This window comes from Drosophila eugracilis, unplaced genomic scaffold, assembly GCF_018153835.1.
Source record: "Drosophila eugracilis isolate 14026-0451.02 unplaced genomic scaffold, ASM1815383v1 contig_408, whole genome shotgun sequence".
In the NCBI taxonomy this organism is placed as follows: domain Eukaryota; kingdom Metazoa; phylum Arthropoda; class Insecta; order Diptera; family Drosophilidae; genus Drosophila; species Drosophila eugracilis.
In genome coordinates this window covers 934,277-961,946 of record NW_024573270.1, presented here as the reverse complement: position 1 = coordinate 961,946, position 27,670 = coordinate 934,277, and the positions used below count along the sequence as shown (strand labels likewise).

At 38.9% G+C, this 27,670-nt stretch overlaps 3 protein-coding genes across 10 annotated transcripts; 1 reads left to right on the top strand and 2 right to left on the bottom strand.

Moving 5' to 3' along the window:
* Nucleotides 1-495: 495 nt before the first annotated feature.
* LOC108103842 (syntaxin-binding protein 5) lies at nucleotides 496-24,363 on the bottom strand. 7 transcript variants are annotated; one of them, XM_017209531.2, is made up of 24 exons: nucleotides 24,170-24,363; nucleotides 21,979-22,023; nucleotides 19,625-20,216; nucleotides 19,062-19,159; nucleotides 18,796-18,984; nucleotides 18,413-18,547; nucleotides 18,288-18,351; nucleotides 17,868-18,075; nucleotides 17,724-17,799; nucleotides 17,316-17,470; nucleotides 17,013-17,194; nucleotides 16,459-16,941; nucleotides 16,254-16,396; nucleotides 14,640-14,817; nucleotides 10,195-11,068; nucleotides 3,082-3,198; nucleotides 2,894-3,016; nucleotides 2,678-2,797; nucleotides 2,168-2,611; nucleotides 1,443-1,551; nucleotides 1,289-1,375; nucleotides 1,124-1,219; nucleotides 915-1,039; nucleotides 496-846 (listed from the first exon to the last, which is right to left on the bottom strand). In XM_017209531.2, the coding sequence occupies exons 3-24, from the start codon at nucleotides 19,745-19,747 to the stop codon at nucleotides 590-592; spliced, it is 4,386 nt and encodes a 1,461-aa protein (XP_017065020.1). In that variant the 5' UTR covers nucleotides 19,748-20,216; nucleotides 21,979-22,023; nucleotides 24,170-24,363; the 3' UTR covers nucleotides 496-589. The 7 variants fall into 7 exon arrangements, with proteins under 7 accessions (XP_017065020.1, XP_017065024.1, XP_017065025.1 ...); XM_017209535.2 differs by lacking the exon at nucleotides 10,195-11,068 and adding an exon at nucleotides 5,563-6,238; XM_017209536.2 differs by lacking the exon at nucleotides 10,195-11,068 and adding an exon at nucleotides 5,956-6,238.
* Nucleotides 24,364-24,802: 439 nt separating this feature from the next.
* LOC108103944 (putative glutathione-specific gamma-glutamylcyclotransferase 2) lies at nucleotides 24,803-26,080 on the bottom strand. The gene has a single exon (XM_017209704.2). The coding sequence runs from the start codon at nucleotides 26,006-26,008 to the stop codon at nucleotides 25,064-25,066; it is 945 nt and encodes a 314-aa protein (XP_017065193.1). The 5' UTR covers nucleotides 26,009-26,080; the 3' UTR covers nucleotides 24,803-25,063.
* A 37-nt stretch (nucleotides 26,081-26,117) lies between these two features.
* On the top strand, nucleotides 26,118-27,604 carry LOC108103945. 2 transcript variants are annotated; one of them, XM_017209706.1, is made up of 3 exons: nucleotides 26,118-26,232; nucleotides 26,295-26,433; nucleotides 26,500-27,604. In XM_017209706.1, the coding sequence occupies exons 2-3, from the start codon at nucleotides 26,405-26,407 to the stop codon at nucleotides 27,374-27,376; spliced, it is 906 nt and encodes a 301-aa protein (XP_017065195.1). In that variant the 5' UTR covers nucleotides 26,118-26,232; nucleotides 26,295-26,404; the 3' UTR covers nucleotides 27,377-27,604. The 2 variants fall into 2 exon arrangements, with proteins under 2 accessions (XP_017065195.1, XP_017065194.1); XM_017209705.1 differs by having other exon boundaries at nucleotides 26,118-26,433.
* Nucleotides 27,605-27,670: the final 66 nt, after the last annotated feature.

Genomic DNA, 27,670 nt, shown 5'->3' with positions numbered 1-27,670 from the left:
AATGCTTTTACCTGATATCCAATGTTGCCAGATCTGCAGAGAGCACTATATGTGTATGATGTGTGAGCTATAGTTGCGATGCGATTGGTTGGTCCAACAATCGATTGTAATTGTGGTGGCAACGGTGCGACACTCCTTAACACTGTTCAGTTTCGCGCTATATTCAAATTGGCCAAATCTTACACTTTTTACACGTGTGTATTGTTTAAATTCTTTTTGAAATGTGACTTCAACAGCAGGTGCTTATTGTATTGACTTTCCAAGAGCGATTGATTTATCCACTGCTACTTTGTTTTATTTTTTTGTACATCCAACTATCCATTAAGACGCCATAGTGCCTGTTTTTTGGTCTATATATTTTTATTAAAAACAGTTTTTTTTGTTGGTTTTTATCTTTCAGTTTTTTTGTCCTTGTTTTTGTGAATTTTCGGTTTTGTTGTTTTTTTTTGTTGGTTTTCGGTTTTTGTAAATAACGTGACGACTTGAAAACAGAAATTAAATAAGTGTACTTTACTCGTAATGTAGTAGAAAGTGTTATAAAAGCAATATTACAATAACTGTGGTAGAATTGGCTCCTAAAATAGATATTTTACAACTGATACCACTTCTTGTCTTTATATTTAAGCATTAATTGATGCGCAGTGCCGCTGAAATCTTGAGCAGTGTTGGCCATGCGCTCAGCGCGCTCCTCCAGCAAATTGAGCTTCTCGCCGCGCTCCATGGCCAGCTGGTGCGCCCGGCTGATCTCTGATGCGGCGGTGGAAGCTCGTTGGCCGAGCTGCTCCAAATTGGGCCCAGGTATATGCCGGGCCACCGATCGATTCGGTTTCCCACTTTGCTCGCCAACTGTTATGGGATTAAATGCATGATTAATATTTAAAATCATTAAATTATTAATAAAGTTATATATATACATAGCTCCTCACGATCCAGGAGCTTGGCGCCGCCGCCAAATAGACCCTTGAAGAAACCCTCCTTCGGCTGTTCGGGCATTTCGTGTACTGTATATAGTTCACCCATCATCTCCAAAATAAATTGACTAAAAAGAAGATAAAATGGTAATATTTTGAATATATATATAATTATATATCTCTTGTAACTAGATTATATATTTTATGCTTACCAAAATTCCGATGATATCGTGAATTTTTGAATTTCGGTGGGCGATGCCATGTACAATCCATGACCTTTATGACTAAAGCAAAATATTTTTGATATTCTGTGGAATAGAAACAAAAATATTTGTATAAAATGAACCACTATGATTTGTTATCAACTCCTAACATACTGAGTTGTATCTTCATGAACAATGATCTGTTGACCCCATATCGAAAGCATTGGATCCACAATTCCCTGTTTACATTTTGTTTGAAAACTAAGCAGAGGGCGGAAGATTAGTCTGGTCAAATGGGAGGTTAGTTTTAATTTAAATAGAGACTCACCTTAGTTCCATAAGCGGTAAGAAATCAGTATCCAATAACAGTTTTAGACTAGGAAGACTATGTACCATTAGATGGCCATTCGAAAGATAGGTTGCTAAGCAAGAGCCATCTGAAATCAATAGAAAATTGATTAATAAGAAATACACCTTATCAAAAATGTGAATTTTGAGATTCCCCAATTATACCCCAATGTGACAGTAGTCTTCTCATAACTAAGCCAATAATGGATCAAATATGGAATGTCATACATCCCCGAACTCGCAATTAAAATTCCAACTGAACTGCATTCACAGTTTGAAATGTCAATTTTTGGCCATTTTTTGAAAATTTTGATGATGGTACCCCTTATCGAAAATTCGACTTTTGGATTCTTCAAACTCGACAGTATTTTGCTCATAACTTGGCCAAAAATGGTCCAAATATGGAATATAATACCTCGCTGAGTTTGTTTTCTTATTCTTATCAAAACTGCATTCACAGTTTGAAATGTCAAATTCGGGCCATTTTTTGAAAATTTTGATGATGGTACCCCTTATAAAATATGCAAATTTTGGGATTCCCCAATTTTCCCCTTAAAGTGACAGTACATTTCCCATAACTAAGCCAATAATGGTCCAAATTTGGAATGTTATGCCTTGCTGAACTCGTATTTTGTTTCCCAATTGCATTTAAAGTTGAAAAAGTAAATTGTTGACCATTTTTGTCTTTTAACCTAGATCTGGTACCTTTCATCGTGATAGTTTCTGCCTTGACTGCAAAATCCATTTCCGATAATTGTATGCGGTTGATGCAGCACTGGTTGGCGACATCGAAGACTTTTGTTTGCTTCTCGCTAGCGATAACGATGTATTGTCGATCGGTGAGAGTTTCCAGGCCGGTGCTCACACTTCCGCTGATGCCGCTGCTGCTGGCGCTGCTGCTGCTCATCCCACCTCCGCCGGTCGCCGTTCCACTGCCGCCGGCCGCTCCTCCCGTCGATGCTCCACCAGCACCGCCAGCTGGCCCGCCGGCGGCAGCTCCACCACTTGCCGCACCACCGCCGACAGCTCCTCCTGTAACGGAGGAGGCACCACCCGACATCCCACCAGCGACCGAAGTGTTTGATATTGTATTGGCAGTTGTCGGTGTGAATGTGGGACTGGTGCGGCTGCTGCTCTTTGTGGGTGTGCCTATAATCGATATAGAATACAAAAGGGGATTAGCCAATTGGAACAATAGGTTATAGTCAATCTTACGGTCTTTGTTGTCCCTTTTCTCATCACGCCAGGTCTCAAACGTATAGGGTATGATCGAACCGTATGAGTCTAAAAAAGACATGGAAGTTATGGATCCTTTGAGTCGTACCACGGGGCCACCTGAAAGGGTAATGATAAAGTTTACAATTTAGATTATAGATGAAATATTTCTGATTCCTTTTCAGACATCTAAATTATAACCTATTGATCACTTACCATTTATTGTTATCAATACTGGCTGAGATTTGCGCACATCTCGCTCCGGCATGGTGATGAACAATGTCAGTATCGAACCGAAACTAGTTCCAATCCACAAAGTAGGAACAAGTGTCAAAATATCTAGAAGAAAATATGTATAATTTTTAATTTAAATAAATCAAAAATATAATTGAGAAAAATCTTACCATTTCGTTTTGCATAACTCTCGATAAAAGCTAAACAGGTAACAGATTCAGAGGAAGACATATCAATGCTGGACATTGACGATGATCTGGATCTTGAGAAAGTTCCATCCAATTTATCTGTAATTTATTCGGGTTTGGTTTTTTTGGGATCAGAAATTGGTTTTTGATGGATTGCATATTGATAGGAGAAACAAAGAGAGAGAGAGAGAGAGATAAAACGAGAGATAAATAAAGGAGTTACATCAAAAAATCGTTTTGGATACGTTCAATAAATATTGTGAAATAGAGACAGGCGGATATAGAAATAGAGAGAGATAGAGTGATAAAGAGAGATAGAGATAGATAGAGATAGAGATAGAGATAGATAGAGAGAGATAGTAAAAGCGGCGGGCGGTAGTAGGCAAAACTTTTACTTAGATTTTTAATCGAATTTTTGCTTGATTGTCTAATTGGATTTGATATATTTTTGCGATTTTTTGCACTATGTTGCTTTTTTTTTTGCGCTGCACAACACTAAAATACCGCTAGACTGCCTAATTGTTATTGATTGCTCTATGCGTGTGGTTTGCATGTGTATGTGTATGTTTTTTTTTTAATGTTTGCATAAGCCGCTCGCACGTTATTCTTTTAATTTTCTGTTTTGTTATACTTTGAAAACGATTAATGGTTAGTTAGTTTATATATTAAGTTCATATATTAAGCAAACTAATAAGCAATAAAGTTAAAAGTAAGAAATACAACACAGAAAATAGAAGTAGTTAAACTTTTGCATTTATAAATTCGTAAATTAGTTAAAATTTTTAAGAAGTTTTGGAAAATATGTACTTTTAAGTGCATTTAAAGAATGCTTTTTGAGCATTTTTGGAAGTAGCAATAATAGAATTTATTTTAAAACAAACATAACTATGTATGTTGTTCATTATAAAGCCAATTAGTTGTAACTTAAACAGTTTTTTTTATAAAGGTTTTTAATGTTTTCAATTGACAAAGGTATAGAATTCTAATTGTTAACTTTGATCAGCATTTTCAAGCGGATTTAGTGCTGATTTCATATATTTACACCTGCGAGCGACTGTACTTTTTGTTTTCTTTATAATTTTTGAGTGACTTTTCCATTTAGATTTTCTAGTTTTCTTGCTGTGAGTGCGATTTCGTAAGCAGCAGGCGTTTCTGACTAGGTAACATTAAAAAAAAAGTCACGAAAAAAGGACGAGTGAAATTTGCTTGCATGTGTGCTTAGCTAGGCGTTTGTATGGGTGTATATGTGTATATGTGTGTGTGTGTGTATGTGTGTGCTTGATATAGTATGCATATGTGTGTGAACTATGCGAAAGTTTAGTTTTCTTTTTATTTTTTATTTTGCCAATAGAAAATCAGATCTTGTTGTACTCTTTTCCATATTCCGGTTAGTCTAATTCTTGGTTTAGTTATTCGGTTTTAAAGTTCATATTTCTGGTTCAAAGCGTGCCAAATGCAAAAAACAAATACCGAGAGATAGAGATAGAGAGAGACACAGAGCGAAAGAGACAGATATTTAGTGGAAGACAGTAGCAAGAGGTTGAAGAAAATAGAGAAAGTAAGACTAGAGTAGTAAGAGACAGCGAGCAGAGAGCGAACGAGCGAGCGAGACAGATTTAGAGAACATATTCATATGCACTGTTATAAACTATATATTGTTTTCTAGGGCTAGAGAGAGAGAGAGAGAAAGAGAGAGCGAGCGAGCGAGCGAACGAGCGAGAAAAAGACAGACAGCTCCAGCCATCGCCCCCCTCAAAAAACCCCCAAAAATAACTTACTGAAACACAAATAAAAAAAAATATTAAAAAAAATATATACCAAAAATTTCCAAAAATTCCAAATTCAATTAACACACACACACACACACACGCACACCAAAATACCCAGACTGACACGCACACATACAGAGGAAGGGGGCGGGCCACAAGCAACGTGCATCGTTTGCTGTCCATATCTATGTGTGTGTATGTGCGTGTGCTTCGATATGTGTGCGTATGCTGTGTGCTTGTGTGTGTGTGTGTGTGTGTGTGTGTGCAAAGAGAGAGAGACAGAGATACAGTCGAACTTCTAGTCTGCAAGGCTACCACTGCACCGTTTAAAATCAGAGTTAACTCCGTTCTTCTTAACAAGTTCGATTTGTAGGCTTAGCCCCGCATTTTTATGCTACTCTGTCAACGGCACTTGTTAATAAAAACGTTAACTACGAGAAGGTCGCGATAGAGAAGTTCAACTGTATTTTGAATTTGAGTTTGTGTATGTGGTGGTACACTTGGAAAAAATATGCAATTTGTTGTTCATGACTAGAGAGGTGCAAATTTGTTTGGTTTTTTGTTGGTTGGTATTTGTTGCTGTTGTTGTTATTGTTATTGTTGTTGCTGTAGTTGTTGCTTGTTATATATTTTGTTGTTGTTGTTGTGGTTGCTGTTAGCTGTTGTTTACTGTAGTGCTCTGTTGTGCTCCCACCTTGTGATTTGGACTTTTTTAGGGACTCGTACGATGTCACTGACTGCTGTTGTTGTATAACGGATGTTTGATGCGGATACGGATGCGGATGCGGATACGGATGCGGATGCTGATATTGATGTTGTTGCGCACCTGCACCGCTAGCACCACCACCACCGCTTGAACCACCGCCGCCGCCGCTGCCGCCAGCACCACCACCACCGCACTCGCCGCCCCATGGATCACAAGACGCATCAAACGATTGCTGCTGTTGCGATTGCTGCTGTTGTAGCTGCTGTTGCAACTGTTGCGACACCTGTTGCTGCTGTTGCGACTCAGCCGCACCACCAAATCCACCGCTAATCGCACTGCTAATACCACCAACACCAACACCGCCACTAGCAACACCCGCACCTGCATCGTCTGCACCATAAATGGAGGATCCCGTCAATGTTGCTGCTGCTGCTGCTGCTGCCGCTGACGTCGACGTTGCATTATCACCAGGATCACCACCACCCATCGATTGTTGTTGTTGCTGCTGTTGCTGCTGAAGTTGCTGCTGCTGTAGCTGCTGTTGCTGTTGTAGCTGCTGCTGCTGTTGCTGCTGTAATTGCAACTGTTGCTGTTGCTGCTGCTGCTGCGATAGCTGCTGCTGTTGCTGTTGCGGTGCTGCAGTTGCAACTCCGCTGCCGTTGATCTGAGCAATTGCAAAATATACATAAACAATAATTGTGGGAGACACGGGAGAGAGAGATAGAGAGATACACACACATAGTCAGAGATAGAGAGAGAGAGAGAGATAGAAAGAAAGACAGAAAGAGAGACAGAGAGATAAATGCACTAAATGATTGAATGGCCATCTCTTTCACATTTCGTTGGTTTTTTTTATTTACGAGTTTTGTTTTCCGTTTCTTTTTGCAATTTCTTTTGTTGTTCTATTTTTGTGCCGAGTGTGGGTGTTTAATTGTGTGAGTATGTGAAGTTGGTGATGAAAGTGTAGCATACTTTTCAGAGACGCTCAACATAAGGATTAACATAACTTGTGTGCAAATAAGGATAATTTTTATAGTGACTTTATGTACAGTGATGAAGTCTAAAGTGTCTATAAACATTGTGAACTAAAGACAACGTAAATAGGTGACTGAAATTCGAATTTAATGTACAAGTTTGAGTGCAGTTTGAAAGATTTATAGCGTCCCTAGGTATATATAGCTTTAAAGTTTCCTTTCCGTTAAATCAAATGGTTTTATGTAATTTAACAATTATTAACAATGCTACAGCCAATTTTCTACTTCATAAGTAGCTTCTTGTTTTAAATACTCTATTTTCTCTACATCGATATCCGTCAACTTGTACAGCGTTTAAGTCTGACTTTACGAGTGGGCCAAAGTGATTTTTCTTTCAAAAAATATTATTTAAACCACAAAACGAAATGAAAAGAATTTTAAAGAAAGCAATGATTACTATTAAACGTATTTGACTTCTTTGATTTGCAACCTGTAGTAGAGTTGAAATAAAAAAACTTACTCTTCAATTTGATCAGTAAGTCAGTGTGTTTAACCCGTTTCTTATTCGACTGAAAGATATTCCGAATAGAAAAAGTTAAAGATGCAAAACATAACAGTAATTAAATTAAATTACAAAATAATACATAAATTGTCCTGACCAGCGAGCGTTTACTGTTGTGTTTTCAGAGTGCATGTTCTGTTCTTTGATCTGTGATTAATTTACAGTGGTGATTTACGCTGATCGTTTGTCGTTAATCGATTGTTTTGAGGTGCATAGCAAACAAGATATAAGATTGATCGATTGAGAATGTGATAAATACAAAAGCGTTGAATGACGACGATTAAATTTTGGTGATCAAGTGCAGTTGTATGTGTGTTTTTTGTACACTTAATATACGTTTAACAAACGTTTTCGTATAATCGATTAGTCGATCACAATACACACAAATACGAGTACACAGCGAGAAACGGAGGCGTCGTTGCAGTGGTGGTTGGTGGGTGGTTGGGTGACATTGATTGGGTGGCAGTGATTAACATAAGACACAATAATAACACCAGAACACGTTAATTAAATATTTAGGTGATCATAGCAAGGATAACATTTGAATAGAATACTTTGAAAAATGTATATTATAATGATATGAAATGTTTGTAATTACAAAAAAAAAAAAAAAAAGTCGAGCGATTCAGTCAGATTGAGAGATAGAGAGAGAGAGAGATAGTTAGAGATAAGACAGTTATAAAGATCGAATAAACGTTGGTGGGTCTCAGGTTAGAACGAGAGGTAGACATATGGTTATGCGGGTGTATATATAAGCTGTTATTACACATGAATAATCGATATAAAAGTGGTTAATTAAATATATATATATATATATATTTATATATATGTTTTAGCTTAGCTAAAAGATTTCTCTTCATCATTTTTTCAACATCTTATTTCGGTTGATTATTTTTGTTATTATGTACAAGTGAAATATTGTTAACTTGGTTTAAGCGCTAAGCAAAATCAGAAACGATAAATAAAGGCATAAAGGCAACGGTATATTTGCTTATCGATAGCCAAAACACACATTCAATGGAACAACCGAAACGAATATATAATTTGTAAATGAACATAGAAGAAAAAAAGTCGTGGAAATAACCAAAGTTATCGATAGCCGGAGACAAGGCAAAAGATTATCAGAAAACCAGACAACCAGGGTCGTTTTGGGTCTTTTTTTAAAGGGTTTAAAGAAGGGGTCGAGAATGGGGACTGAAAAACATCGATGGGAGCACAACATTTGAGCTTAACCTTACAATCGAACTTTGTCAACACACAAGGAGTTCAAAGTGGCATCGATCAACAAATTGCAACCAGAAGACAGAGGCCAATCAAATTGACCCTTATTTCATCTTTCTGAGTGTGTGTGTGTCTGTGTGTTTGTATGTGTTGGTGAACTTACAAACTAATACAGGTCACATTGGTCAACGTACAACGATCGATATTTCGTTTTAAAGTTTTTCCATTTTCGATTTTCAATTTTCGATTTTGATGACATATTTGAAATGCGCTTTCTCTTTGCACAGTGCATATACATGTTTATGGTGTGGTGTGGTGTGGTGTGGTGAGTTTTGTGATGATTGGTGAAACTTTCAGTGTGTGTTGTGTTTCGCCTACAGTACCCGCTTTACATTGATCTCTTAACCTAAATATACATATAACGTGTTTTTGTATCTTGCATACTGAGATATATATATATATAGTTACACTTTGTATGTGGGTGTGATGGTGCTTGTTAGTGGTGGTTGTTGTTGTTCTTGTGTTTTTTTTTGGGTGACTGGTGAGTTGTGGTTGTGATGGTAGTGGTGGTCGTGTTGTGGTTGTTAAATGATTTACCAAAGAACTTCCACACAATCACATACAGGCAGTTGTATTGCAGCTCTTCTGCATCCGTTGCCTAGGTATTGAGGAGAAGAAGAAGCATAGATAAGAAATTTTTGGCAAAAATTTGTACTTTTTTTTTTGATTGTTATAATTTGTTGTTGTTGTTGTTTATCTTAATTGTAATTGTTTTGTTTGGGTGCTTTTTGTGATTTTGTTGTTGTTGTTGTTGTTGTTGTTGGTTGCTGTTGTTGTTATTGCATCACGTTGTGGTTTGTAGATTGCTGTTCTAGTTGTTTTTGTTTCTGTTGGTTTTTGTTTTTTTTTACATTTATATATATAATTACTGTTAGTTTTACTTGATTTCTTTTTTGGTTGTTGTTGTTGTTTTGGTTAGCTAACTCTCTACAAAGTAGGCTCTATACACAAAATGCAATTTTGGTTTTTATTTTTAATTTTTTTTTTTTTTTGGTTTTCATTTCAAAAATCAACAAAACAAGCATCATCGGAATTTTGATTGGTTATCGTTTGGTTCTCATCTCTATATCCGATTCGGTAACATATGCACATCTCTAGCTGCTTAATTTATATTGGGTGGGCGAGGTTTAGGAACGTGGGTCGTGGACAACGGGAACAGGGGTGCTAATTTTACAGTTGTATCTCATTTTGTTTGCTATTTTCTACAGCTTGCAGCAACTAAAAGCAACAAAAAGCAAAGGCACAACACAAAACGGAAAGTAGGAAGTGAAAAACCCAAACAGAATCGACGACAGAACGCCGATGGTCGAGGGTGGAGAGAACAAGAAAGGACTTGGAAGGAGAAGGTTTGAGAAAAGAGAGAGAGAGTGAGAGAGAGAGAGAAGGGAATCATTTGCAACGTCGGTGGGGCGAAGGTACTGCGTTTATGCGGTGTTCCGAAAAGGGTTTTAGGATCTATCTTAGGATTATCTTTGAGATAAGATTGAGGTAAGATTTTACACTTTTTGTTTTTCTTTCTGTCACTCTGGGAAACCATCGCATAAACGCAGTAAAATCTCAATAAAGGTTAACGGGGATCTTCAATTCCGATCCTCCGATTCGGAATCCTGATTCACATTCTTTCTGCCTGCCTTGCGACCACTCAGTGAAAAAACTCGCTCGCTCGCTCTGCATATCAATATTTGTTTTCTTTTAAGGATAAAAGGGGATTAAACTTCTGCCGTTTAGATATACTTAAAGCACTCTCTTGTTTGGTTAATCGGATAAGATGTGGGTGTAATCCTTCGCTGGGGCCATACTTACGTATCTTCTTGCCTCCAACGCTGCTTCCTCCTCCAATTCCACCGCTGGCAACGCCTCCACCACCGCCCATCAACGGCGACACATCATTCTTGAGGTTTCGCACACCGCCACGCGAATCTCGCGGCTGATACTTAATGTTCGGAACGGACAATAGCCGCTGATCACGTGACTTCTCCTTAAACTTTTGACGGGCGGGCTTGAGTGGAGCAGGTGCATCCGCCAGTGGCAGATTGTTTGGACGCTCCACTTCCATCGCAGCTGGCTGTTCAAAATCAACACGACGAATACCACTGGTGGCACTGCTGCTGGCCCCTTCGACTGGTGAATCCGTGGTGGAGGAACGAAATTTGCCACGAACTGCTGGGGATGGTGATGGTGCTGCCACATTTGATGCCATATCAGCATCATCCAAGGACTCATCCTCTTTGCCCTCGGGTGTGGCCTCCTCTTCGGTTGCCGGTGGCGTTGCACCCTCTGGTGACACCTCTTTGGGTGTATAGAATATGGAGCTATTCTTGAGCGACTCCATATCTGTATTGACATTCAGACCACCGATTTTCATATTGACTTTCGATAATTGACGCTTTAAATTGAACGTTTTCCAGGACATTGACTTCCGTCTGTCCTGCAGCTCCTTGGGAGCCGCATCATCCCGCTGTGGACTTTTGGCCATCATGGCCGCCGATGCTGCTGCAGCCGCTGTTGATGCTGCCGATCCGCTAAGTAAAGTTTCACGGGCACTATTTACTATCGGATCCGGTGAACTGGGCCGTGAGCTCATCGCCGTTGCGACACCGTCGTGTGCCGTTGATTCACCAGCCGATTCCGGTACAAATTCAAGTGACGGACTATCCGGACTGGTCGTGTCGTTCAGCTAGATGAAGATCGGGATTTTTGAACAGGGTAGGGGGCAGAGTTTTAATTTTCGTTTTTGTTTCTGTTCTTTCAGGCAACAATAAGAAAAGTAGTGGTCGGTATCGACAGACAAGGGATTTGGGGGTATCATCAGGGAGTTATTAAGGGTTATATAACATTCACTTCTTTTTTTTTGTTTTGTTTTTGGGTAACTGGGTTTTTTTCGTAGGTTTTTTGTTTTGGTTTCTGTTTAATTTGTTATCTTTTTTCTTTTGTTAGCAAGCCCAAAGATGCGGAAATAGAGCAGCAACAGTAACAGGGGGGGTGGTGAAGTGTTAAATGTGACGAAATTGGAAGGTGAAAAAAGGTTACAAATCACAAAATTGACAAAAATTTTATGGCAATGCGATGACTATTTATACCAGCACTCGGAATATTTATAATTTACATTGTTAAAACTTTTCCAAAAGGAATTTTAGTACACGGAAATATAGGTTTTGCTGGTAGACGGTGCATTAGCAGCCTTGCTATGTGAGCCATAAAACTCCTTTTTACACACAAACTTTCAGTCTTAAGTCATGACTTTCTGTGTAAGATAGATAGCTGAGTTATTTTTAAGAGAATGTATCATTTTCTGATGAAATAGTCAGTGAAATCTTAAAAATGGTTACTAAAAATGTTAACATTTCTTTTAATAATAATAATATAAGAAGCAAATGAGAATTTCGTTAAACATTTTTATGGTTTTGATTGATATTAAACATTGATATTGAATTCTATCCCTAACTAAAACCTAAATAGGGGTATTAACATCATGAATACTATGATTCCATAGGGATTTCAAGGATTATTAAAGCTTTTATACAAAAACTTCCCAGTCTAGAACTATAAACATAAACTTTCGTTTCCCTTGCCTTTTTTCCTGTCGATTGAACTAGGTCATGGAGCGCAAATCATGAAAAGCGTGAAAAAGGGGGGGAAAATGACTGCATGAAAGAGTGGAAAATAAATTTTGACATGCTTTTGCAATGGGGTTTCGCCCCCTTTGCTTTTTTTTTTTTGGCATTCCGGGGGATGGAAGCTGCGCATTCTTGTTGCTGCTTATTTGCGTTTTGGGTTTGCTCCAGTTTTTTCCTTGGCGTATATGTTTGGAATGTACTTTTATTTTACAAGGATAAACAGGGGTTAAACGTGGGTTTATTGGGTGGGTTAAGAGGGTATTTTTTTTTTTTTTTTTATCAACAATTTACAATTTAAACTTGGTTTTTACTTTATTTGGTTTTGGTTTTGGTTTTTCTTGGTGGGGTTAACAAACATCGGATAAGGGGTTGTAACTTTAGGCAACGACTTAGTTAGCTGTTATACTTGAGGCGTATAACAGTTTGATGCTAGGTGTGGGTGTGCACAATACACACGCTCACACACATACACATACGCATTGGCAAAACTCAAACACAAACACACACACACGCACAGGCAATACAACGAATTTGTAATTTCGAATATGCTTAGTTTTAGAATTTAAACTTTCCAAAAAAAAACAAAAAAAAAAAAAACAGGTTAACTACAATCAATTATCAATTCGAATTAGTTATAAAAAAATTGTAATTTATCTATCAAACATTTAATAATTTGTTAGCTGCATTGATAGTGAGTGAGTGGGTGGATGGGTGGGTGGTTGGTTGATTGGTTGGTCTTCTTGGTAAGTTATGTTACAAGAGGTGTTTGTTTGGTTTTTTTTTGCAGAAAGAAAGGTGACAAAGTAATTAAAGGAAAAATCACACACATACACTTCGTCAATCAATGAGTTGTGGTATACAAAGACAGAGAGAGAGAGAGAGAGATACAGACAGGTACATATATATAGAGGCAGAGAGAGGAGGAGAAACATAATTCTGTTGTTGTTTCTGTTGTTCATGTTGTTTAAGTTGTAATTGTTTCTTGGGTGTTCGCTAGGCACTTGGTTTTCTTTTTTATTTTCTTTTACAGGCAAAACTCAGAGCAAAACTCAACTCAAATCGAATCGGAGGTAATCGTATGAAAATCAGATCGAAATCGGTAATTGGTAATCGGTATCGAATCGACACCACACATGTATGAACATGTACATTGTACAACAATCAAAGCGATCAATCAATCGTGTCTATGCGATGGTCTTGGGCGTGGCAATCAAAAGAGATACACTTACAAAAAAAAAAATAAGCGCAGTGATACCAATCCATCCAAATCAATTAATTAATTAATTAATCAATCATCATACCGTACGTAGGCAAGCTTCGTGCAAGGAACACAAAACGACAAACCAAAAAACAAACAAAAGAATTAATTTTAATCTTTAAATGATTTTTACCATGCTGCATTTAGTGCGTTTCACTTAGAGACAGAGACAGATATAGGCTAGGGAAACGGAGACAGAGATAGAGATAGAGGATAAAGAAGGACCAGATTTTAACTAGATTTTTATTTAAACAAAAAACAAACTAAATTCAAAAATATATACATAAAGCACAGCCAATTTGGGATTAGAGCGGGATCATTAGAGTTAACTATAGCAATATGATATATATATATGGTTAGTTAGTTGATTTGGAAAGAGAGAAGAGACAAGGTTATTTGCTGAAAAGAGCCGACTATAGTACATCGAAATAAAAAAAAAAATACTTGATAGCATATACCAAGCTATACTAAAGCTATTTCGGATATAGTTTGATATACTCTTAGATATATTCAGCTATAATATATTATTGGTTATATTTTTGCTTGCTTGCTTGCATGTGGGTGTGTGTATACATATGGAACGGGGGGGAGGGGCGGATTTTAGGTCTAATTACTGGTGTTGGGATTCAATCGGATACAAGACGAAAAAAATGCCACAAAAATGCAATAAGAGAGAGATAGAGAGCGATAGGTTAACTAAAGGGAAAACGAAAACAAAAAACATAAACCAAAACAAAAGTTTCATCAGCTACAATTTTGTTTTTTTTTTTTTTTAATAAGTTAGCTCAAATGTTTAAATATATATATATATAGATTATATAATGTATATATCAATTTGGTATTTTTTTTTTTTTTTTTGTTAGTATGTGATACGTAATTAAAATTTCGTTCGTTATGTAGAAAAAAAGTAAATATTGGTATGCATATAAAATTCAAATATATATATTATGTAAGATGTCTAGAAAAATACGGAGAGTATGTAAAATGAGCTGAGCATTTCTTGTTGGTCGGTGTGGTAATTATCATAGCATACTTTGTAGCATACTTAACGGTCTGTCTGTGTTCTCAGTGTGGCTGTGTTTCAATTCAATGCGTATATCGAATTATCTGGTCTGTCTGTTCAGTGTTTTGTTCGTGTTTTTGTGTTATATATTTCAAATTCCAAATAAATTTCGAATTCGATCATATACTATGTGTATGCATGTTTATATGTCTATGTCTGTATGGGTTCATAGTATATGTTTGTACGCGCGACTTTTAACGATTGCGCTTCGTTTATATATAATTCGGTCTCGGTGGCAGAGAGAGACAGACAGAGACGACAGACACAGAGAGAGAGAGAGTAGAGAGAGAGAGAGAGCGAGGGCACTTACCTGATCTGAGCTGGGCGATCGGCTTTGCTCCTCTTTGTTCTCAATGCGTTTTGGACTTTTTGGTGTTCGCGAGTAAGGATCATGTGCGCCATACAGATCGGGGCATGCAACACTCAATAGGCAAATTTTTTGGATTATATCAATTATGACAAGTCCATATTCGGTACCATAAGCCATTCTAAAAACAGAAAATATTCATATATATTTCCAAAATCAACTGCATACAAATCAACGTCACAAAACAAATGCGATTAAACAATTTGTTATCGGTATAAGAGAAACTCAAGAAATCAAAACAATTCAGATTATTAAAAGTATAAGAAGATGGATACTAAAAAAAAAATAAATAAATAATCTAAATTATAATAAAAAAAAATATAATATTATATATAAAAAGAAATCTTTTACCAAAACTTCAATCAATTATGCTTTTCTTTAAAAAAAAATTACTACATATAATGCAACAAATTTATACTATTTTTTACTCTATTCATTTATTTTATTTACTAACAAAAATCTGCAATTAAATGGTTAATATATATATTGAAAAATACTAAAAAAAAATAGCATAAGAAGTGTGCTTAAGAAAAATAAATATATATAAAAGCAAACTACAGTGCTTAGCTAATGGAAAATAAATATAACAAAAATATTAATAATACTAAAATACTTTTTAGCACTAATAAGAAAATTATATAATATATAAAAAAGGAATAATTTATACCGAAAAACAAATAGAAAACGTTTAAAAAAAACAAAAACTGAAAGACAAATGAATTATTTTTGATGCGCATCATCATCACTCTCACACACGCGCACACACCAGGCACTAAAATACGGATCCGTCTTCTGGTTTTATGTTAGTTAGTCATTACAGTCTTTACGAGTTCTTCGTCGTTTTTTATATTAGCCAGTTGGTCGGGAAGGTTGATCGGTTTAAAAAAAGTTAGAAAGACAAGGTCAGGTCAAAGGGGGGGTCCAAAATTTGTCCAGGAACCAAGGGATTCGGTTTTCGGTCTGCTTGCAACTGTTGCATACTACGGAATACACAACGCAAACAAATTCAACAAAAAAGCGGTGCTCCTTGGGAGGGCGGGGCTGTTTGGCATAGGCGGGTGGAGGCGTGGCAAGGTTTTTGGGGTTTTCTGGGCGGGCTAGAACACTCGTCGAGCGTTAGCGGCTACGTCTCAGGCGCTTTTCAGAGAACGTCATGCATATACGAATACAAACTAGACTACGTCTAAGTATTATTATTATTATTTTTTTTTTTTTGGGTGGCAGGGGTTATTTTTTCTTTTTGGGAGCTAGTATCTTTTAAAGTCCGCTTTCCTGTGTCCTTTTTTTTTTGTCTTGTAGTTGGTTGTTAGGTGGCTTGGAACTTGGAGCTGGGCACTTGACTCTTGGCTGGTTGTTGTTGGCGGTGGGGGCTCTGCTGGGGCTTTTGGTGGTGGTGTGTGTACGTGTGTGGCTGGCTGGATCGATGGGCAGATGGATCGCTGGATGGTCGGATGGATCGAAACGAGTGTCACGGGAGGGATGATAGGTTAATGAAGGATGAACGGTGGCTGGCTAGATGGACAAATGAATCGATGGCAGCAGCTACACTTTACTTACAGGCCATAACTGGAGCTGATGCACAGCGAGGTAACCTGCACGTTCCGGCGATTGGGTCCGGTTGTGAGGCAAACCAACTGTGACTGGAAGCCCGGCGGCTTGCGCTGCGCCCCAAAGCGCACCTTAAGCGAACACTCGGTCGTCTATGAAGAAATCAAAAAGGTGTTTAGTTAAGGAAACTTAATAACTTTAGTTAATATATTACCTTATCCGAATCACTCGATTCCGTTTTCTGCACTTGATGGCCCGTAAGAAAATCGCATTCGGGACTCGTACCATAAATGTCATCAAAATTCTCATAGAGTATGGGTATCTCCAACACTAGAACCTCCGACAATGACTCCACTTTACGGAACTTGAAGAGCATCACTTGACCCATAGCGCCGGCCACACATAGGCGTCGCGACTCCGAACAAAGAAAGATGAGATGCACCGCCAGCGGATTGTCGCTTTCCGGATGCGAGTGGGCGACGTGGGAGCGCGGCTTCTCGAACATCTTTGCCGTCTTCAGCTTATAGAGGATCTGTAGCGTGCCGGCACCGGAGTCCCAGAACTTGAGGCTGCCGTCCTGGTGTCCGGTGATCACGATCTCCGAATAGCTGCACGACGCCGGCGACCACTCGCCACCGGATATCGGCCATTCGCGTTCCGAAAAGCAGCTCTTTTTACTTGTCGTTGTGCGACCAACCTAGATTTTTTTCCAAATAAATCAGATATGTTATTAGAAAAAATTAAGAAAAGATGTTGGGTAAAACTTACTGAATAGAAAGCAGGAACCAAATCCGATGGGCAATCGGTTAAATATGTGCAACATGTAACAGGTGATTCGTGTAAGTCCATTGGATAAGGCGATTCAAAACATGGAAAACCGGGTGTTAATAAGTCTATTAATACTAAGTCGTATTGCAGCAGCACGGCAATAGCATACGGCTCCTGGGTCTCTGTAAAGGCAGAAAGTAAATCAAGGTTAGTAAGTCTAGTTCTCATGAACTCTGTTTATCATTAAACAAGACTCTTTGCTAGTCTTAATTTTCTTATATTATATTATCAATAATAACCTACCGCAGGGCCAGGGATTCTCGCAGAGTGTTATGAAATCGCATACGGCGTGCTCCATCTCCAGCACTGTGGTGGCCTTGCCCACCATCACCGTGATGCAGTTGGACTTGGAGCCCTTTTCCGAGGGCATGCCGCCCGAGAAAATGGTAAAGGTTTCCCTGTAGAAAAAGCAAATTACATTATATGAGTCAAGTTTTTTATTATTCATTTATTTGCTATCAAGACTTCAGAAGCACGATGAGTCTTGTTGTCATTATCAATATTGCTTTGTTCTATGGTTATTATTATTACTCAAAAGTAAAGATTGTGACCTGTGTGAGGCCATTGAACCAAAGACAATAAAAATACAACTTGATAAATAAACATTTTGAGTACTTAATGCAAATTAAGGTGGAGTGCCTTCTTACTCACCCAGTTGCGCTGGATTTTAAGTCAACTTTATAAATCGGTTTGCATTTCTCCGCATTGCCATCCTTGTTGATTTTAGCTGTAAGATATTACAACTTAATCAATATAATACATATATATAATTTGTAATTGAAAGGTGAGACTTACCATGCGGACAGACCTGCGACTGCGGTTTCGGTTGCGGCTTCGTGGGCCAGGAGCAAATGGAGCCATCCGTGTGCGAGGACACAAAGTATTTGCCCTCGTAGTGCCAGGCCAGGGACTTGACGGCCTCGGCAGCTTGCCATCGTAATTCAGCGCATTTCGCCTTCAGATCCCACAACACAAGCAGCCCGCACTCAAATGCAATAAGCAACTATATGGAAAGACAATCATTAGTTTTTTTCAGTTCTAATATATGCAAATTAAGGAGGGGAAAACCACATAAGAAGATAGTTATCATTGGGGAAAAGAAGCTTTTATCTTGGCATATTTTTAAGTTATTTTCATAACAAACTTCTATCGATCTTTTCTGATTTTTAAATCACTTCTTCTTAAGTGATTTCCTTCACGATAAAAAGGACTTACCTTGTTTGCATCCAATGGATTATCACATAACGCAATCACAGCACCTGGATGACTAGTTCTAACCCTATATTAGGTTAAACATATGATTAGTATCTCATATTACAGGGTTAGCTAATGGGACTTACACTTCAATTGCTTTATTCCAGTTAATAATATAACCACTAAGTGCAAATGTATCTATGTGAACAACGTGTATGTTTCCCTTCTCGGTGCCCACGTACAGCCATTTGCTGCCCACGGGCAGGTGTATGCAAGTCACGCTAGAAGATAGACGTATATAGATTATGTCATCGGTGGATATATTTGGATATGTTGGGGAATTAAGTTAAATGATAACTCGTTTTAGACAAAGTTTTATTGGGAACTAACTAACTATATTAGGAGAAAAGCAGTAAATCTGCTTCATCGCTTTGATTTTTATGATTTTTTCTTTCTAGCTCTTTTTTTTTAGTTATGGGTCAAGGTTCTTGCTTGGATCAACCTGATATTTAGCAGTATTTGAACTTACCGCTCCCGCTGAAACTTTAGACTCTGCACAATACGCGGTGTCTTTTGGCGAATGCTCCACAAGTGAATGGTGTCATCGGCGGTGACGGTGACCAAGGCGCCCTCGTTGACCAGGAACTGGGCAAAGAGCACGGCGCACTCGGATTCGCCCTCGTGTTTGGCATGGGCATCGACCCCAGGTCGTCCCAAACTGAAAATTAAATTATATTAAATAGATTTAATTAGTTTAAGAAATTAATTTTTTCTTTTTAGAAAGTTTAAACTTACATGCGTATGTAGCCCGATTTGTCGCCAATCGCTAGTAGCTTTTGCACTGGATCGAAGGCAAAGGATGTGGGCGAGTATGGAAAGCCATGGCGAAAGGTCTGCGATAAGGAAATAAAATGTGTTAATATATATCAATTTTACTAATCTAATTTTATCACGAACCTAATTTTTAGCAAGCTATCACCGAAATCTTAATTGTTTTAAAACAACCATTGAGGCGTCATGAAATAATAAACGTGTCTTATCACTTTTGACAAACTGATAAGTTTTATCATATCATTGCTCACTTTTATACACCTCAAGTGTTGTTTTAATCTCTAGTAACGCTCATATAATATCATTTGATACAGATAGTATTATTTTGACAGTAAATTAGATTAGTTCGATTTTCAATACACTGACGTCTTTAAGCATCGGCTATAGCCGCGTGTGTCTTATGATAGATTCATATCATTACAGCTACCAAATAAAACACCCGCTAGCTGCAACAGATGCCTCTTAAGTTATTTATGGCACTTTCTATATATGTATGTACATATATAGGAAAAGAAAACTTGGCTTACTTTCTTCAACGTAAAATGGTCGGCCTTGAGTTGCTCCTGGATCTCCTGCTCCTGTCGTGTGGCTTGGGGCTGAACGCTTTGTCGAAATCCATCTAGAACTCCTTTGAATGTGAACTTTTTCATTTTTGTAACATGAGTCGTCCTCGTTCTCCGGCTGCTCTATCCTCAGTTATACGTTTGCTGGCTGGTTCCTTCTCAAAAATCTGGTCTAGGCCAAGGAGTAGGTATAGTTTGCCAAATAGTAGTAGTTGTTGGGTGCAAAGAGTATGATGACGGAGACAAGTGGACAGAGACAGTGGCCGTATTGGATGGTTCTTCTACGGGGAAAACAGTGTGCCGGGGTTTTGGGATGGGGAAGGTGATGATCCTGGTCCGAGGAGAACCGAAAAGTATGGGGATTGGTATCTTCCTCTGCCCGCGGCAAGTCTCTTCTCCCTTCAAGTCCTTCGCTTGTTTTTTTATTTTTCACTTTAGATAGTGGCTAGAGCTGTGCGTAATCGAAGCCAGAGGAGCCAGCGCTGCTTTGAGCTTGTCCTTGTTGTTTGATTTATTTTAACTTGTGAAACTAGGTTAACAATAGTCGAATTAATAGCTGCAATCAAGAATAAAACATAGAGAGGGAGAGAGGGAGAGAGAAAAAGAGAGAACATTGTAATTAAAAGGGATGGGTAACAGTTGCAAGCTTAAATTACTATGTTCAACATTGTGTCTGTATCCTAAGTGCTCCCTAAGGCCCTTTTACTACACACACAAAATTCGCACAAAACAGGTGTATCAAGTTTAAAAACTAACGACGATTATAAACACTGAGCTACAAAATCAAACTTTTTCAATTTTCATGAATTTTAAAACTCATTTAAGGAGTGAATTTGATATACATATATTTTTAACAACTTATAAATACATTATTTATCGATTTTAAAAACGACCTAATTTCTTTCAAATCTTCAGAAATTTCTTTAAAATGTACTAAAAACTTTCCAATGCTTGTAGTTTTCAAAGAATCACTGGCATATGTTTCCTTTTCTTTGCAATTCCAAAAAGTTTCTAGATTCTTGTTAGGGAATTCACAGAATTAAATGATGGAATGCCAATTTAGATATCGATAACAGCTGTCTATATGGCGATAATTAAATCGTTCTATTTTTTGTTTGTAGTTTTCCTAGCTTTTGTTTTGCTTGCTTCTTGTTTTCGATTTCTTTTGTTTTTTTTTTTCACTTTTCTTTTCTTTTTCTTTTTTTTTTTGCCCGGCCCGGGGGGATTACATAAACCTTGATTTCTATTCAGCCTTTGACAATGGCACACGTAGATTAATTAAGAGCCATCGAACACCCCCTTCTCACCATTCATGGCCCCCTGATGGGTGTGTGCGAGAGAGAATGGCGAAAGAGGAGAATCAATCTGTACAACGGGATATTGCGATTGCAATGGCGGATGTTAAATGTTAAGCGATTGTTTGATGTTAATTGAAAATCGTTGCTGCCACATTATGTTGCACAACGGGGGGGAGGTGAGAGTGGTAGGTAGGATGGTAATAGGGGGATAGATATATGGGGAAATGGGTTGCCTATATATGCACTTTTTGATGGCACACAAATCGATTTTTTCGCACACTCGCACATTGCAAATGTCGTGTGTTGTTCGACTACTCGGCTTTTTCCTTTTTCTGTGTGTTCTTGTTTTATATTCTATATTTCTTTCGTTTTTGCTTTCGTTTTTCCTTTTTTTTTTGCGCTTGTTTTATTTGCAATTGTTTACGCTTTGACAAACCTACACATGAACACAAGGACATACATACACATATGGGTCGTCAGGACGAAAAGCGCGCAACAGTGGGGCAAAAAAAAAAGACGAGAAAGAAGGAGAAGAGAACATGGGGTGTGTGGGGGGAGAAGGACAAGCAAATCGTTGGCATACTTTAAATTTAATTCCCGCAAACAAACATTGCAGAGAAGTGTGGGAGGGACGAGGCAAGAAGGAAGAGCAATATGGAGGGTGGCGCCTGCAGGACAACAGGAGGTGTGTCTATGTGTGTGGGTCTGTTGATAATGACAGTGTGCCGTCCCCCTTCCACTCGTCCTAATGATGATTAAAATGCCATTGCTGTAGAGTAGAGGAGAAAGAGGAGCTGACAGAGAAGGAAAGTACGAGCGAGATGGAGTCGCAGGATGCTGCCCAAATCTGTGTATGTATATATGTGTACGTAAGCAGCTTCTATCTCCCTTGCTCTCCCTACGTAATATATATATATATATATATATATATATGTATATGGATGTGTGTGTATAGATAACCTCGATTTACAGATTTTTCACACACATAGGCACTGCTTGGCCCTGCTTGTTGCTACTCACATGTTAGCTACATCTTCTTCTTATGCTGCTGCTGCTTCTTCATCACTTGAACATATGAAAAAAAGAACAAAAAAAAGTTGATTTATTTTTATTTTATTATTTTTCAAATAGTTTTTAGTTTATATATTTACTGTTAAACTTTTGTCTTTTTATACATAGAGACACACACACAGACACACTAAATAGGCGCGCTTTTTAAAATGGTTTTAGCCTTAGATTTTCTCACTTTTTAATTAAAATTTTGTAAAATTTTCAATATATTTTTTGGGGGCTTTTCTTGATGGGGACAACAAGAAATATGCTAGTGGTTGGCTGGTCAGTTGTCGACTGAGCTTGAGCTGCTGCTTCTGCTGCTGCTGCTGCTGCGTTCCTACTGCTGCTTCTACTGCTGCAAAAGTGAGAATGAGAGCGCCAGAGAAAACGAGCAGGCGATGCTGCTTCCTAGGACCTCTACCTAACGGTATGTGTGAGAGCACACACACACACACACACACACACACGCGGACTAACTCTCAATCGCACTGCTTGCAATTTATGCCTATTGGAAATGTAATGGAATCAATCGCTGCTCCTTTTTTGTTTAGCCTACTTCAAGGCGTTTCACTGATTTCTCTTGGATTAATACAAAAAAATCTCGGTTGCTATTAGCATTTGTATGTGTGCATGTGTGTGGACAGCTGCCATGTGAGCGACTATTGCGCAGGCTTACGCTATTTCGCCCCCAAAAAACGTTTTTCGCGTACACGCTGGGTATCCTGCAGCAACAACAACAACTACTTGGGCAAAAACAATGCAAAATGTTTTGCGCGCGCGGTCACATGACACGAGTTACACACATACACACACACACACACACACACATGCTCGCGTGTACAGCCCTTATACAACTGTAAAATTTGTTGAGGCAGCGCAGGAGCAGCACACTCACACCAATATAGCTTTTAAAGTTTTTAAAATTCAAGCTTTATTCTATAGATTTACTTTGACGAAACATCTGGAACCGATTTTTGTTATTATTTATAGATATTTGTTTTTAGAATTTTTGCACAAATTCGGACAAACTTTTTTGTGGCTTTCTTTTATAGTATTAAGAAGAAAAAACAACGCGTGCGAACGCGTCGAATGCTCTGCAGAGAAAAACTGAAACTGGGCAAAACTCAAATCGGCAGCGTTTTCCGCGCAGTTTCCACGGCACGTGTTATACATACACGAAGGAATACACACACACTTGCACGTACATATGTATATCCTGGTGGTTATGCAAAGCAGCAAAGAGTCGTAGGGTTGTAGCTGGCTTTGATTTTGATTTTTGGCAGAGCGAGCTGGAAACCCTGGCCGAGGATTCCTTTACCCAGGAATCGATACTTGTTGTTGTTGTAAAAAGAGAGAGAGAGAGAGAAAGGGGAAGTCCCCTTTTTGTTTTTTTTTTCTTAAGAAAGGGAAGTAATAATCTCACATGCGAGTACATACTAAAAAATGTAATCTGCTAAAATGTAAATACTTGCATACTCCCACAATTTATATGCCATCTCCCTCTAACATATATAGCCGTAGCAAATTTGCATGGGAATGGTAATGAGTTATGTGCCGTTATGCTTTATCCTTTTATGTGTGCAAGCCCATTATCAATAACTCAGCAAAGTAGGCAATAAAAAGGAGTCTTAAAAGAAAGACAAAGAGTGGAGGAGGAGAGTGGGGGTTACTCTTGCGTCATGTTATTTAATGTAGTCCAATAAGAAACTTGTTGGCCGAAGAAACAAGAACAAAAAATATAGAACAATGACTTTCGCTGCTCTGATAAGAATCTGCTTGGGCAAGCAAAAGACATTAAGAGAGAGATAGGGAGAGTTCAAATGATTCATCTGGAGCGAAACGAGCAGCGACAACAACTTAACGGTGATGTGATGGGTGATGATATTAAAAAGCAGCTCGCAAATGCAAACATGTTGTCATTCCAACACACACTCGCGCACGCAAGCCGTTAGAATTTGCATTTTGACTTGACACACTGACAGTAACACACATATGTATGTATATACACCGCACATACAAACAATAAGGGGACATAACATCATCGTCAGCGCAGCAGCAACAGTAACAAAAACAAAAACAACAGTTACAACCACATTCCACAACACAACCACCCACAAAATACCATCAGCCCCCCGCAAACCACATAAACCCCGCCCACCTGTTTCATGGTGATTTTCTCCGTTGCTGAACTTTTGTCGCGGTTGATCAATCCTATTGGACTGACGGATACGATTAGAACAACGCGGGGGCGATAAACAAAAAACACAACGCAATGTTTAAACGAAAAGCACGACAAAACAAACGACAATTCGCAAAATGTTGTCTCAACTTTTAGAGCTGGAAAAACTTCGATGTCTGGATGCTCGATAGATTGTTTTTTCGATGTCGGTTTTATATCGATATTTGTTAAGCCCTATAAACAGTTGTGGCCAACAGTGTGACCGCAAACGAAAATACAAGACTTGAATATACTGAAATACAAATTTCAACAGACTAGGGTAATCCCCGTATTATATATTATCTTTCCAGTATAGAACAAGGTTTAATTTGATCTAATTTCCCTTTTATCAAAACCTTTGATTTTTAAATATATTATTTTAATAACATTAATATTAAAATATCAGAGGTGTTCCTAAAACTGATTAACGCTATGCTCCACGCTATCTGCATTTCGTGATTTGTCAATTATAAATTTAAAGATTAGATTTTCATATTATCAGCGCAGATTTATACGAATCATCCGGCCAAGAACGTGCCACACGGAATCTAAAAGAAATAAATATATATTATATTTGAGTCACACAATTATATTTGTTGTTTTATTAATTCCAAGGAATAATTCTTTCATATTCATGTCTTGTGTTTTTTATGATAGTTTTAGTCATTGATTTTCAACCAGAGTTGTAATTGTGATTTTCCCCCCTTTAAATTATCCGGTAAAACCTTACCACGTCATTGAAATTGGTCTATTTGGAATGGTGAATCTGCAAAAAACACCAAGGCTCATTGGTATTTACAATAAATAGTCATTTTCTATTGGAAATATTAGCGGTCACGCATCACTTTTGGGCTGCAGTGCTCCATGTAGCAGCCATTCGCGTCCTCCGGGCTGCTGACATCGCTCCAGAAGCTCCTCCAGACGCTTGGCTTGCTCGGATAGCTTCTCCTCTTTCAAAATCACGGATATTTCTTGCAACAGGGCATGCTGCATCAACTTGGGCTCATCCTCGGCAATGTAACGCCTCACACAAGCCACCAACTCCTCCAGATGCTCATCAACGGCACCGGGAAAAAGCTGCTCCATTGCGGCTGCCAGATTAAATAGGTATTCACGATTGGGGCCACTTGGACCAGCGGAGCTAAAGATTTGTTTCGCAATGCAGGGCACTTGCCACACATTGCCGGCATATGAGTCGTTCGCCTGCGTGGCCACGTACATGATCACCTCGATGGGCTTTCCGTCGCCAGTATTAATATTTGGGTACTCGTGGAACTCCAAGCTGCACCGCTCGTAGCCATTCTTCTCCCTGTAATCCAGATGATCCAGCACGCTACTCTTTTGACTAGCGGCAATGCGATAAGCCACTCCGTAAACCCGATCTTGGTTGGGATCACCCGGCAGCAAGGTAACCACACGACCGGGACGCTCAGGAATTCCTCGATGATCGATGCTGTGCTGGTAGAAGCGACGCTTGAAGCCCCAAATAAAACCGCGACGACGGTCTATATACGGGAAATCCGCCTTCCATACCAAAGACCCGTAGCCAAAAATCCAGACATCAGCATCAGTGACCGCCGGCGGTTCCAATTGATTGCTGTTCTCCGAATCGAAGCTGCGTAGCATGGAAAATCCCTGAGGCTTATCCTGATCAACCGACTTGCATCCATTTTCTTTAACTGCTTGGAGGATGTCCGCAAAGAACTCACTGTAGATGTCGCTGGGCAGCTGATCCTGTCCAGAACCGCTGCCTTGCAGTCCCTGCAGATAGCCCAACATCAAATGCCGTGCTTCCTTTGACAAATAATTGAAAATAAATTATTAACTTAAGGTGAGAATTTATCGATAACTTCGAAACTTATCGCTATCAGCTGTGAACCGCTTACAGGGCTGTCTAAATATTATTCAAAGAAGTAGTATCTAACCTTTTTCAAAATAACAATTGTGTGAAGTGCAATATAATATTCTGTCTGAATATATATTTTTATGAGGATATTTGATAAGTAATATAATTATAATCATTTATGTATTTGTTTGAATACAATACATAAAATTATCCTGACAGCCCTGCGTTCTCTTAAGCGAACAGCTGTTCATAGAGGACGTAAACAATCCGATTTTGAATCGGAATTACCTTAGAAATAACACCCCGGAAACCGCACAACCCCCATCAAAATGTCCGGCAAGGACGATCGATCGAAGGAGTAAGTACAACGTAATAGTGACTGACTGTCGGACCAATAAATTCGCATTATATTCCTTGTCTGCAGAAAGCGCAGGAACATGAAGCAGTACAATCATCATCATAAAAAGGATCAAGGACGATCCACAACCTCGTCGGGTTCTCCGCCGCCCACCTCACGTCGCAGTATGGTAGATGTGGCAGATTCAAGTGATGAGCCAAGGTTTGCCAGGCGTGGCAATTGGCAGTCTGGTGGCGGAGGAGGAGGTCGTTCCTCATTGCCTCCGCAAAGGAATAGGGATTTGCTGGAAACCCTGCCTAGCGACTCCGATTATGTAGCGGAATTGGGTCTGGATGGCGCACCAATCGATGAGAATGCCCGTGCCCAGCTACGGGCAGGTGACTTTCAGCAGTTGGCCCAGTTTTCCACTCTCGGCGGCGGACACTTCACTTTCGGTTCGGAACGTGAGTGGGCCAATGTAGCTGAAGGCCAGACCAAGCTAAACACTAAGGCGGCCAGTGGTTACTTTACTTTGAACCTATCACGCTTAAATGCAGGACTGCAAACGATTCCATTCTACAAGCGTATGGATTACCCCGCTTCGTTTTTCACTAAGGCTCAAATTGTCGCCCAAGAAGAGGCCGCTGAACGGGCCGAGACTACTTACCAGCAGCGAATCCTAAAGGATTCCAATGGCATCTCCAAATCCCGAGCGGCGTCAGCAAAATCGAATAAAGATGCAGCTCCCGCAGCAGCAGAGAAACCAGCTACTGCTGTTCCAGGTGCTGAAGTCGATGAACTCGACGAGCTCTTGGCCATGACCAATACACAACTAGACATTGGTTCCAGCGTTGGACCCATCACTATGCCCATGCCTATGCCCATGGTGCAACCAGCCACTCCTTCCTCGGCAGCCAGCAAGAACGATGTGGAGCAGTGGCTTGATTCTGTTTTAGATGAGTAAATCTTTAGGCCATGTTTTCAGGAGAATTGAGAAGACCTAGTACTAGTACTAGAGCACTTACCGGATAATTTCCAGAGCATTTTGAACTCGTTACGCTTACAAAATACATATATCGAAATCACAAAGTGCTTGCTTTTAAAATTAAAATATCACTAACACCTTTATATCAAAAGGTAGAACTTTTTTATGGTATACATTAAAACAGCAAATGCTTTGCTTAAGCACAAAGTTTGCGTTTTATATGAGGATAAATCTATCGTTTAGGTTACATTTTACTTCGATAATCAGCTTAAA